Raw genomic sequence first — 13568 nt, forward strand, 5'->3', positions numbered from 1 at the left:
CGATAAGCTGAAGCAAAACTTAGCTTATTTCCCACAGTGGGAAGCTGGGAAACAAGAGGCTTAAATTTAAAACAGATTGTATTTAAAGTATTTTTTTTTCTCTTTGAAAAGCAATCAAGAATTGGAAAGGGGTTACCTGGAGACTCATGGCTGATTGCCATGAGGTTTGGTACCTCATGGTGATCATAGGTGTCATCTAGTTCAGTGCTCTCCAAACTGGTTTGACTGCACACTCCGTTTTTGAGTACACCTCCCAAAATATTTTATTTATTTATTTATAAATTATATACACATTCTACTTTACTAACACATATACATTATGAGAATACATAAAAATGCAAATTAAAAAAAGGATTAGATGAAGATGAAAGTGTGAGAAATGGGCTGAGTTTTGCTTCAGCTAACTGATATATTTTTGTTAGTATGCCTGTATCAATGGAGGAGGCCCGGTGATGGTGGAGCCTCACCCATTGTACCCAACTAATCCTTAGAAGCGCCTTGGGGCTGTCCAGGGGTCCTGGTCTCTGGGAAGTCATCTAGGTGAAGAGAGCCAGGCCATGGCAGAGTGATAAGTGGACAAAGGACTGTGAAGACTGACAAGCGGATGAAGGCCATCTAGAGGGTGGCTGATGAAGATGAGGATACGACCACCACTGGACAGTAGTGGACACGACTAACACTGGACAGTAGATGATAGCAAAGATGGTGAAATAACGTGTAGCTAATCAACTAATCAAAGGTGTGTTTAGGATAATGATTTTGTAGAGTAAGAGGGTATGCCTTGTAAGGTAGAAAGGTGTAAACTAGATCTGTAATAGGTCAGGCGGTCGGGAAGAATGTGAGCTCCAACTTCTCAGCCAATGAGAAGAAAGACAGAAACTCAGGCGGCCGGGATAAGGGTATAAAATATCAAAAAGCTAAAGGGTTGGTGTGCCTCTGCTTTGAGATGCACCCGATTCAGCGCTGTTTTGTATAATAAATTTTTATACCTTTGCTTCGGCGATTTTGTCCTTTTTAAATTCTAAGTGTGAGCCGGTGTTTCTCACACTTGGCACACACCTTCCTGTGAAGGTATAAAAGCTGCTCCGAGCTGAACTCAGCATCTTCTGGCATGGTGGTAAGGATGCCAGTGAGCAGGTCTGCCTGTGAACCCTACACCCTGGGCTGTGTGGTGGCCGTTAAGGTGATGTGGCACTTTGCTGGGGGTGAGACTGTCCCCAGGAGAGCCCCCAGCCATGCTCATGGGTGTGCCCAGTGGCTTCCACATTGGGGAGGAGGCGGAGAAAGGAGTGAAGGTCTTCTGATCTTTCCCATTGTACTGGATGGTCACCTAAAGGAGACTTTTGTGATGCTGAAACTCCAGATGTGGGGATGTGAGATACTTTTTGTCCGGTTTGGTCATGGAGAGCCCTACTCAGCAGGGGCTGAGTGCTCAGGAGGGAACCAGGACCTCCTGGTTTCTCTCTGTTTCTGCAGGCAGAACAGGTCTGTCCTGGCCTCCCTGTGCGACACTGCAGCAACTTCACAGGGACTCCTTGTGTGGGGAGGCAGCAGCCTCTGAGCAGAATGAGTAAAGGAGTGTGTTTTATCCTGGGCCTGCCAGATCTACTGTGCTTGTTTGTGTTGAAGGTCAGTTCAGTTTACCTTGAAAAATCAGTGTTTTTCCAGATTGCCGGCTTGTAATGAGCACTCTGCTGCCCTAGTGCACAACTTGGTGTGCTGACATTTCCAATGCATATGGTCTTAGGGCTTGAAAATTGGATCTGGGCAGTGTCTGCATTAATGAGAATGCAGGTGGCTTATCAAGGTGAGGAGCCACAGAGAAAGACATAAGAAAATACTAATATTAAAAAACTAATATTCAGTGGGTCTGAATAGAAGTTTGCAGTGCAACCCCACTGCCTTGCTGAGCAGCATTAGCCACAGTGGTTGTGCGGTGTGAAAAAGAAGCAAAATTTCCCCTATCTTGGTCATCATCTGCCCAAATCCTGAGGAAAGCTGCGCAAGGAGCAGGAAGGACCTGCACCCTGGGTTTAAGTGGGCAAAACAAAACATCCTTGGGAACGCTGGGCTTCAGCCTTCAAAGTGCTGAACAAAGGTTCTGCCGATAGAAAGGGCAAGTAGGAAGAAAGAGATTGTCTCCCACAGTACCTAGAATCTGTTATAATCCCAAATCATGCACCATGGGTGATTAGGCTCTTCATAATGCAAAATCTGTATGTGAAAACTTGACACAAAATTCTCCTTTCGCTTCTCTCTGTTTCTGGGCAATTGTTTGTCCTTATTTTTTCTTCTCTGTGGTACCAGCACTTTGGAGAAAAGACATGATTCACTGCTGGGGCTTTCAGCCCACCTTACTATGCTCCCCAAGCACTCGATGATGGAGCACGTGCCAAGGCAAGAATAAAGTTATTAGTTTTGTTTTGGAGAAGGCAGCATTTCTCTCCCTTTCAGGAGCGTCTGTGGGAGCTCTTCCCCATAGGTGTTTTAATCTAAATCATTGTGCTCAGTGTCCCAGTTACGTAGCAATCGATGTGGACTCTATTTCATGTAATATGTATTTGGGAGAAACCTCTGTCTGGAGTGAATGGTGAACCCTATATGAGCTTGTGCAAATGGGCTCTCTTCCATCCACTCTGGGCATTTAAATAGGTGCTACTCCCTGCCCTGCTGGACAAAGCAGAGCTGAAGGAGAAATGCATGCTGGGCTATTTAAGACTCGTTGCTCACTCTATTTATTGTTTGTACTGAATTGTGTGTGGGACAAGCACAGTCATGGCAGTACATGTACCTTTGAATTATTCCTGCTGAAACACACCACAAAATACATTTTAAATTTATTTCATGCAGGAATCAGGGACATTTGGCAGAAGATACAGACCATCCTTTAAACTAAGAGCCAGGTGGGCATGAGAGTCCTGACTGCCAGTTTGCCATGGCAGAAATTAAAGCCAAAACTGACATATGTTACAAATATTTGTCTACCTGTGTCATTCGAAGCTGGCTGGATGCACATCTGGTTGTGGACAGCCTTGGCATATGGTTTATGCATGTGGCAGCTCAGATTTTGGAAGTCCTTTTTTACTTCTTATGGTTACTTTGTACCATGAGTGGTGTGGTTTTTGCTGTAAAGCGAGTGGGCAGGTGAAGGAGGTACTTGGATAGGTCTTGGGAAAGATTTAGCAGTATTCTCCAGAAGAGTACAATTAAGAGCTTGGAAAGTTGCTTAGTTCTTTAGAATTAAAGTTATTCAGCTCCTGGATGACATCCAGTATTTGGTATTTCTCATGCTCTGCCTGGAATAATTTCTCTCACTCTGGGGTTTGTGTAAAAATGTTTCTTTGAGTTCAGAAACTAAAGATCAAGAGTGACCATCTGTGACCCTTTAGTAGGCATCTAGATGTCATTTTCCACTTCTGAGGTGCTGAGATAACACAGCGCTTTTGCTGCTAGGACTAGAAGGCGTATCATCAGATATAATAATACTTTCCAGCTGCACATGTTGTTTTTTAGTCTTTCCTAAATGAAAATGAGTTTTGCAGGTGGCTAGCTCTAGACGATAATTTGTTTCCATGCTCATTTGAAGCCTTGTAGCAAACCCAAAGCTGTGAATTGAAGATGGAAATAAAAGTAGAATGTGAAAAACCTTCGTTTTCTGTGCTGGTGAAGCAACTAAGCTGTGTGGCTGCAGATGCAAACCTTTCATCTGCCCAAATAAAAGAGTTATTATCTTTGGCTGAAGCTGATCAGGTGTTGAGTAGCATTTGAGCAGCACATCCTGGCAGCGATTTGTATGAGAAATACACTGTGAAGATGAGACTTTGATGTATTTGCAACTTCTGAATTCCCATTATGTTTTTGATTGTGCTGCCCTTGGGAGAGCCTGGGACATCTTCCCTTGGCTGAGCTGGAGCCCAGGAAGGGAATTTCACGCTCTGCTCCTCCACGTTATCTTTTCTATTCTGAGATAACTTTTCTGCTTCTTTCTATAATTGAAGAGAAGCTTGGAGAAATGCGTTAAAAGCAGCAAGTCAGAGAACATCAGCCTTGCCTTAGGGAGACAGGGAGATGCTGGGAAAGGGAGGGAGAGATGCTGGATGGTAGACACAAGGTCGTTTTGTTTGGAAGGGACCTCTGCAGGGCTCTAGTCCCTAGTATTGGGACCATCACCAGCACTAGACCAGGACAACCCTGCTTTTGTCATGCTGAGTTCTGAAGACCTCCTGAAATGCTCTCTGGGTAACCCCTTTCAGTGCTGCGCTGCACTGGGCTTGCTTATTAAGAACTAAAGCAAATAATCATGGTGGGGAATTTCCAGAAATATCTTGTTTGTTTGTTTGTTTGTTTTTTCCTGCTGGAAAAGGCTGATTTGTTTAAACAAAGTATTGGGCTGATCTGGATCAATGTAGCTGGAGCTTCTGAACTGAGACCTGGAGGTTTCATGGGGGACTGGCACCCACCCAGAGATCTGGCTGCCGGGGTGCTCGGCTTGAGCTCACAGTCCCTGGGCAATTGGACTCCCAGCTGCAATGTGCCCTCTGTCTGGTGTTACCACCCCACCTTTCCCTGGGAGAAAGTCTGAAAAATGGCAACATATTTCAAGAAAGGAAGGTAGAGAAGAAAAACAGCTTATAAGTGCTTTGAACCGATGAAAAAGCAGCAGAAAGTCAGTACAACTCTTATAGAGGCCCATCCCCATGATAATCTGCAATCAGGGATGTGGTTAGGCAAAGAGGTGACTTCCCAGGTGCATTTTAACATTGGGTGGGATTTTGGGGGGAGAAATTTATTTCTCTCTGGAGTACGCAGGAGGCACAGTGATTGCTCTGGGAAGCCTTGCTGGTTGTGTGGCAGTAATTACCCTCTGGGCAATTTCACTTAATTAAGCCCACTGAGGAGATGCTCTCACAGCATGATTGTTGCTCTTTAAACTCCCACATATGAGGGAGGAGTATTAGGCTTTGAGGACTTTTCTTTTTCTTTGAAATAGTTGAGTGTGAACCAGCAGGGAAAACTATTTCCCTATCACCAATACATTTATCTGGTCAAATTATCCCACTGTATTTAAATGGTGGTGGGTGGTGAGCAATAAACAGTCCTTTTTGTGGCCAAATTAGTTTATAGCTTGATTTTTCAGAAGATGCTCTAGGCTGAAAGCTGAGCTCTCATGTTTGGCTCATATTTCTGTCGGAGGAATTAGGTCCCAAGAGGCAAATGGAGGATCTCCAAAGTATATCTTTGCCTTGGAAAGTAATCTCCAAGGGTGCACATCCGCAGTAAAACTGGGGATGCAAGCTTGTGCTGCTGCACATTACAGCTTCGTTGGTTGGAAAGCAGCGAAAAAGGCCTGAAACCAAAAAGACTCGGATTTTCTTGATTTTTTTTTTTACTTTGAAAGAAAAGCTTTTGTTTTGGAAAGAGAGAGGATAGATGTGGCCCCTATTTTGCAGAAAAAAACCCTGTGTAACACAGAAGTCTTTAATGTTTTCTTCATTTAAAGTTTCATTTGAACATTATTATATTCTGCTTAGTTAGTTGGGTTATGGGTTCAATAAGTTCTTTAATTAGTCACACTATTAATGTAAGAATGCTTAGAATTAGAAGCTAATTCACAGCCAAGTGCTCTGGTAGCTGAAAGATTTTTTTCTTTTTTTTTCTGAAAAAATCAGAATAACTTGTTCTTATTTTTCTTTTTCATTTATTGTGGCTTACGGGCATGTTGACTATCTGGAAGCTTAAAAAAAAAATGGTAGCTAATGCTTGCCTAGATGTTTCCATGTTGAAGGGCTTCGTGATATGCAGTCACTTCAATAATCTCTGCTGAAGGGCAGTGCTGGGATGAAGGGTTAGGGATGCCCAGGGTATTTGTGGGGAGCAGAAGCTTGAAATCCAGATCCTGAATGCTTTCAGCATAATAAAACCCCTACTGGCATAACCCACTCCATTTGGCTAATAAAAGCCCCATAACACTGATGGAGACATGGCTGCGATGTTCCTGATGGACACACTCCTGTGGGATGGAAACATCCCAGGAAATGCCATGGGTCGCACTCAAGTACCCATTGATTTCTTCTTATAAATTTTCATCTGAACGTTATCATATTTTTTATTAAGTCCACTCATGGCTTCAGTAATTTCTTGGATTAGGTTTATTCTTAATGTAAGATGGCTTAAAATTAAAAGCTGCTTCTCAGCCAAGTTTACATTCAAGCACAATTAAGTTAAATAATATGATGGCAGAATGGGGGAATTAAAAGATCATTTTTGGCAGCAGCAGGTCAATTATTACAATGCAAAACCACATGGAATACAGTAATTGATTTTTTTCTGAGTAATGTGCCCTAGCTGCAAGTCCATAACCACTTCAGTAGGTGTTTACAAACACTAACTGGCTTCTGAAAAATATTATTTAAAGACTTTGTGGGTGATGCTAATGTGGAAACTACAGCTGTGCCTGAGAGTATCAGTTGACTTCCCAGGCTCTGTGCTTGCATTTACTAACCAGCCCATGAGAACTTTGATGACCATTTGTGGTCCTCAGGCCAGTGTGGGGTGTGCTGGTGTTGAAAATACATCTCCTGTGTTCTTTCCCCAGCTGAATTTTCTCTGCTGGTGAATTGCTGAGGCTCTGTGTTAGCAATCACACACTGGCAATGCGCTGTGCACTAGTTGGTCAGGAGTTAGCTCTTTTTCTGTAGCATTTCAGATCTGCATATTCAGTGAATTTGGGCATAAGAACATCAAGGAGGGAAACTGAGCTTGCAGCATCCCCAGGGGGTTTTGTGGCATTCACTGAAGTAATTCCAGGGTTTGAGAAAGATCATAAATCTCCAAGGGAATTAAGATGAAGTACTGTGAAAGCTCATTTTTCAGAGACGCGTCTACAGCCTGCACCTCTGGCTGAAGCTTGTGCCAGCAGCTTCCACGTTGTGTGTCCTGCACCACGAAGGTGTCTGAGATGGGAGATGACTTTTTTTATACTGTGACAGGCATGAGTTACCCAAAAGGGCGTGTGATTCAGTAACTTGTGCTTTTACAGCATGAGACAGATTGGGTAGCACCTTCTGTCAGCCAGCATCTCATGGGATCCAGATGTTCATGTTTGCCTCTGGCGCCTGGCACGTCCCACAGCTCAGGCGTGGCGGTGAAGATGTCCCCAGTACTGGCACTGGGGGCTCTGCTTTTGGGGAGAACCTGGGTATGGGTTGCACTGTGAATTTGGGGAATTTCCTCCCCAGCTATCACCAGCACACACATATGTTTCTGGTTAGCTGTAATGCATCTGGCTAACATGTCTTGGAGACGAAATGCAACTAGTGAGGGGCCAGCAGGGTCCTCGAACTGCAGGCACTTGCATCTTCTCAGACAGAGCCTAAAGAGAAAGAAAAAAATCTCCTATGTTAGTGTCTCTGCTAAAGCAGAAGCGCTCTTGATAATGCTATTGGAGTGAGAAATGCAGCCTGTGCCCCGTCCTGCTGGCACCCACAGCCCAGCGAGGCTGCTCTGCCTCACAGAGTCTGGGTCTGCTGCAGAGGGTGGCAAAAGATTTCAGTAGAGATGAGATGTTCCAGGGTACTTCAGGTTGCTGCAAAGGCACCACACTTCATGTTGTGAGTCCTTAATGACAGAGTTCAGCATGGCCTTGGTAGTGAAGAGCAATCCCAAATTAAGGCTTTTCCACCACACATCGCACCTTCAGAAGGATGTCTTATCCCAAGAGAGGGCCAGCAGTGAATGAAAGCTTCAGGAGGGAAGAGCCCAGAGCTGGGAACATCCCTGTTGGTCACGGCATGGGTGAGCAGTTGGGAGGATTTTGGGATTCAGGGCAGGACTGTGAGAGGCGGCTGCTGCTGAAAGTGGTATTGAAAACATCTCTTTCCCTAATCCACTTATCTGGCAGGTCAGCCAGAGCAGGGGTGAGTTTAGTTAAAGAAATAGCTTTCCAGGACATAAATGGATTGATAAAATATAATCTATTAAGAGATCTTTCCAGTGCTTGAACAGCACTAATAATTGTGTGGGAATCTGAGACACAAAGAGATTAGCAGCAATCTTTACTTCCCGTGCAGGTTGTTTATTGAGTTGTCATTAGGTAAACTAAATGTTCATGTATTAAGAAATAATTGTGCAATTTTACCTGGAGGGAGTCCCAGGCAGGAACTGGAACTCATTGTGGACGTTTTGCAAGGGTAGAATTCAGGAATGTTGACCCATCTAGATAAGTTAATTGTGCCCGTTTTTATTCCAAGCAAATAGGAACAAACAGGTTCTGGTGTCACACTGGGGACCTCATAGGGATGTTGCCAGGGTGGATATTTGGGAGGAAGGCAGGGGAGTTGCTGTGCCGCATGGGTACAGTCTTCCATAGGCACAGGGCCCCTCTCAGGGGTTGTCCAAAATAATGTGTGAACTCATCTTGACTGTGCAAATGCTGAAGATGCAGAGGTGTGAGGATGCTCTGGGTGGCACCAACCATTGCCTTCTCCTTAGGCTGTTCCCACCAGTGGGTAGGGATGCCAAGGGGTGGGTGACTTTTCAGGTGGGTATCTGGGGTTAAACCTGCAGAAATCTGAACTGTATCCTTTGTCCTTTACATTAAAATCTTTTTTCTCTCTCTTTTTTTTCCTGCTTCCTCCCCTGCCTCGTCCTCCCCCTCTTCCAGCAACGTGGACACCAAGGAGTTGTGTGGTGAGTGTGGTCACTCCCTTGGGGCAAAAACAACGGCTACATGCATGTGGACTTTCAAAGGATGCATGAAACCCGTTACAAAGCTGGTGGTGCAGTGGGGGTGCAGAGCTGGTGTCTCAGCACTTCTGCTGCTTCACCCCTTATTCCACAGGAAAACTGGCAAAAGTTTTCTTTGTTTTCTTGCAACACAAATGGGGTCAGAGCTGAGTGGAGCACTTGGCTCCTGTTCAATAACGAGCTGGAGTTTAATTTCTGGCAATGTCATGGCTTCCAGCTCCACTCTGAAGTTCAATAAACCAGTGTCCCTTCGATACCCGTAATGTGCTTTTCCTTAAGCAAACCTCCATGTGTCCCAGCAGGATGCCTAAGGAGTGCAGCGCCTCTGCTGCACCTCCCATGACCCGCAGAAATTAAAGGCTGAAAAGACTATCTGTGATAGTGTTTCATCCCACACCTTGAACAGAAAGGGCATGTTTCCTGCTGGGATTTCTGAAGGGTTTTGCCTCCATGGGAGCTGACTCATGCAGAGGGCTCCTGCTACTCACTCGGGTCTATTTTTCCATGGACACTTGGTTTTGGGAAATGTTTCCTGTGTCCCGGCTCTTTGGGAGGAGATGGGGAGGCAGAGGTGTGTGGCCTTCCAGAGGGCTCATCCATCTCCTCTCCTCCCCTCCCCTCCTGTGCTAGGATACAGAAGAACATCTAAAGTCACCTTTGCAGATGGCCATTTACCTTCATCACTTATATGTTAATAGAAGAATATATAATTATACATATAAAGAAACTAAGCCTTTCATTAAATCTTTTTGGTTTGCTGATGATATGTTGAGCTTGTTCCCATCACTCCTTCCTTATTGCATTAGGTCTCCTTGCCAGATGACCCAAGAAACCAAAACCCCACAGCTTGTACTTTCACCTTTGCTAGAAAATACAGGGACAGTAATGTCATTGCTTGACCCCACCCTGCTTTCTCCATCAGTCTGATAAAATCAGAAAATCACACAGCTGTTACCCAGCATGATCCCACCTCACTGCCTCTCCTGGGGATGATGCTACCAGGAGAGGAGGGAGATAACCTCCTCAGCCTCCCGTTGGAGGTGATTGATCAGTGTGAGAGCCTGTAGATCACTTATCTGCTGAATACCTGTCCTTGTCTGCAATTTCTTATTTGCTTGCTATTCTTCTAAGCATTAGTTTAAATATAAAACCTCATTTCAGCAAAATGGAGGCTGTGGTCCCTCTCTTGAAATGGGTTGTGTGTTGTAGGATGTTGAAAGCATCTTAAAAGGGATTTCTTGATCCTTGCAGTTTATATGAGAACTTTGATATGGCTTAATCCATATCAGGTACCATCTTAAAAAGTTCTGGCTTTTTTTCCTGCCAACAAATGCAACAGTTCACCAGCACCTAGACTCACTTAAATATGGTCATGTAGCTCCTCATGCCCAGAGGAGCTCCCAGTCACAGGACAGCTTGCAGAACTTAATATGCCCAGAAAATGCACATGAACATTTTTCCTTTGCCTTTAAGATCTACTCAGCCTTTTTTTCTCAAGCAAAGTAATAAGAATAACACAAATAAACACACTGTGGTGAAAATAAGCTGTTTGGCTTACTGTGGAACAGCAAACAGCTGCTGTCAATCACGCTGTGACATTCTGGTTTCTGCCAAAATCTTCTTCCCCTTGGATATGTTCTCAAGCTGTAAATAGCTATAGGTAGTTCTAATTAAACCAAGAGAACCTAATTAGTGGGATTGTTTCCTGGAGTTTATGTCTTGTTGCATTCTACAGAGATGTCACTTTGGTGTGAAGCTTCATGCTTTAGTGCTAAGGAATGGTGCCAGTGGCTTTTAAGGAACAGTTTTTAGCTGTGGTCTGTGTCAGTCACCCAGAAAACAGGTAACTTCGTGTTGATGCTAGAAACTCACCGCAAGCCTCACCGCCATACATCACTTCTCACTGTTTCCATTGTGAACAATGAATTTCAGGACTCTGTAGCTCATGCAGAGAACCCCACCAGGGCTCAGTGTGTCACGGAGCCATTGGCTGCATTGGGACACACTGCTTCTGGCTGTACTTTCTGTTGATGAAGAGTGGCTGGGATTGCTGGAGCTGTGGTGCAGCCTGGTGTGGGTCACCCCTCCCACAGGGGGGATGAGGATGGCACAGAGAAAGTGTGAACTCCCTCTCTGTGGAGAATAGGTGCTTTTGGACCCAACTTGCAGCTCCATTCTCTTCCTTTTGAAGCGCATTTTGCTCTCAGGAGTGTGTGCAACCTGTGATTGTGGGCTGAGGTGCAAATGGGATGGGAACATAGGGAAAGATGTAAGCACATATAACTTGGGGTTAGCACATATAACTTGGGGTGAACCTGGCAGGTATTTGGATGCTTGGATTGGTAAAGACTGTCAAGGGAATGGAAAGGGGATTTCTTTCAAGGCTGCTCCCTCTATGTTGGCAATAAGAGGGAGAGAGCCAAGATATGGTCAAATGCAGAAGTGGGCGTGGAAATTGAGCACCTGGTAAGTTATTTTCAATGGAAGCTACTGTGCCTTGCATCTCTTTTTTATAATGGTACCAAACTCCACAGGAATTGTACCACTTCCTGTCGCTGCAGGACAAACCATGACTTTGACTCAGGGTATAGAATATATTAAAGTGTAACTGAAACCACACTCTCAGTTTTTGACCAATAAATAGACATTGTTCTGTCACGTAGCCTTGAAGTGTTAAGTTACATCAACAGTTCCCGTCATGCCCCTCTTGATTTTCCCAGACTATTTTGCTGACCACATGGGAGACTATGAAGACGTCTTGGCCTCACTGGAGACGCTGAACCTCTCCATCCTGAAGGCGATGGACTACACCAAGCGGGTGAGTCTTCTTTACTGCGCCTTGTGCTCCACGGGCTCAGAGCAAACAGTGCAAATGTTACCAGAACATCTAAATCCAAAAGTCTTCATCCTGTTCAGCAGTGTTGTTTACCTGTGCAGTTAAGTGGCTCATCACAGCAACAGGACGACAATGGCCTTTTTTTCTGTTAACAGCAAATAAATCTTGAAAATATTGGCCAGATAGTCAACGAAATGCCAATGTCTTGTGCAGTAGATGGTGGCACAGGCGCTTTGTGGCAGAGCAGCATATCTTTTCAGCACCCTTCCTAAGTCTGACCTTCCTAGGTTTTGTCTGTGCCATGCCTTACACTCTGCATTGTATAAAGCTCAAAGGTGCTCCTGATGTCTTCTGGCAGCACAGCCTATGGGTCTCTTGAGTGGCATTTCGAATGCTTGAGTTCTCGTTAGTGTCATTGGGCGTGCTTTTGGAAACATCATGTTATAAAGCTGCTTGTGTGGTGGAAGGTATCCTAATTTCCAGCAATACATGTGCACAGCTGTGGTGTTAGAAGCTAGAGGGCTATGTGTTTGAAGAACTGCAGGGGAAGTGTTCTATTTTATACATGCAGGGTACCTCCAGCTTCTTAAAAAATCCACCATGTACCTTAATGATGTACTATTAATAATGGACTACTAGACAGTGGCACTGATCAAACAGCATACTGAAGTATTTTTTGAAAATATCTAGAAAATCTGAGCTGATGTACAAGGTAAAGGTACCCACTGAGAGGTGCACTTATGCACTTTGGTGTCTTACCAGGTGGAGAGAAGTGTTTATAGAGCTCTTGTTCCTCCAAAACCATTTTCTGTCGTTTCCATACCACTTAATAAAGTGATTGGTGATATTTATTACCCCAGGATGATCAATCCTTCTCCCACTTCTACTTTCAACTGTATTTCCATCATTTTGTGCCACAATGAGAGAAAAGTAGCCTCTCCTCTTCCCTGGTGAGCAGTGATGTGGTGCACTGAGGACTGAGCCAAGGAAGGAGCTTTTACTTTTTCCAGGCACCTGTAAGGGCTTCCTGATTAAAATCCAGCTCTCCTCCAAGTAATCCAGATTGAAATCTCCCTTCTGTTTATCTTTGAAGCTAAAGGAGAAACTCAAATTACTCCACATTTAAGGTGTGGGAACAATAAAAAAAAATAGGAGTTAGAATGGAAAACAGCAAATTTCTTTCCCCTCTGGTTGCTGAGTAAAGATCCTGATCTCCTTGCTGTATCCAAATCCATCCTTTTTAATGTGAGTGAGGAGAGCAGCATGAAAAGCAAAGCCACAGATTTCACATGTTGATGTCTTGCCATAATAAACTGAAGGCAAAAGTTTCTGGCCAAGCAATGATCTGTCTGAAGTGTTTGGGGGTTTATTTATTTATTTATCTATTATTTGTTTATTTAAATTTTATTTTGTTATTTTTTTATCATTTTTATATTGTTTTGTGATTTTTTAGCATAGTATGAGGGGGTAAAACAATTCAGGACAACAGTAATAGTTCATTTTTTTCTAATTAAATTGCTAAGTCTGATCATGCCTCATTTATATTCATTATCAGTAAATTTTCTGGCAGTCAGATTTGCCAACTATGTATTTTAAATGCGTGTTAATATAGCTATCTCAGTAATTCACTCCAACTTAATATTCATCATACTTTGGAAGGAAATAATGGAGGAAATAATTTCAAATGTGAGGTTAATATATACGGCTAATTCCTCAGAGTGTTTTGCAAGAGGAAGATGGCTTATTCCTTGTTTATAAAGGAATCTTACATGAAATTCCTGAGCACGTGGATGTTACCTTGAGTAAGAAATCACAGCAGAGGTAGGATGGTTATTCATAATCCCAATCCACTGGGATGCACTTCCTAAGATGAGCATCTTTCTCCCTCCTTAGTTCAACAACTCGTGGCAGGATCCACCTGCCTTAATTGCAGCAGGTAAAGGTTATTTACCTAAACTGAGCCATTCACCCCTGTCATGGTCTTGTG

The 13568-nt window shown here is 43.9% G+C and overlaps 1 protein-coding gene across 1 annotated transcript in view; it reads left to right on the forward strand.

The window, feature by feature from the left end:
• NECAB2 (N-terminal EF-hand calcium binding protein 2) overlaps window positions 1-13568 on the forward strand; it is a 92619-nt gene that overhangs the window by 60808 nt on the left and 18243 nt on the right. The window contains exons 4-5 of the mRNA XM_014942093.1: window positions 8663-8688; window positions 11466-11563. Of these exons, the coding sequence (XP_014797579.1) occupies window positions 8663-8688; window positions 11466-11563 (124 nt within the window). The remainder of the gene's footprint in view (window positions 1-8662; window positions 8689-11465; window positions 11564-13568) is intronic.

The sequence above is a fragment of the Calidris pugnax genome, unplaced genomic scaffold, assembly GCF_001431845.1.
Source record: "Calidris pugnax isolate Ruff unplaced genomic scaffold, ASM143184v1 scaffold28, whole genome shotgun sequence".
In the NCBI taxonomy this organism is placed as follows: Eukaryota; Metazoa; Chordata; class Aves; order Charadriiformes; family Scolopacidae; genus Calidris; species Calidris pugnax.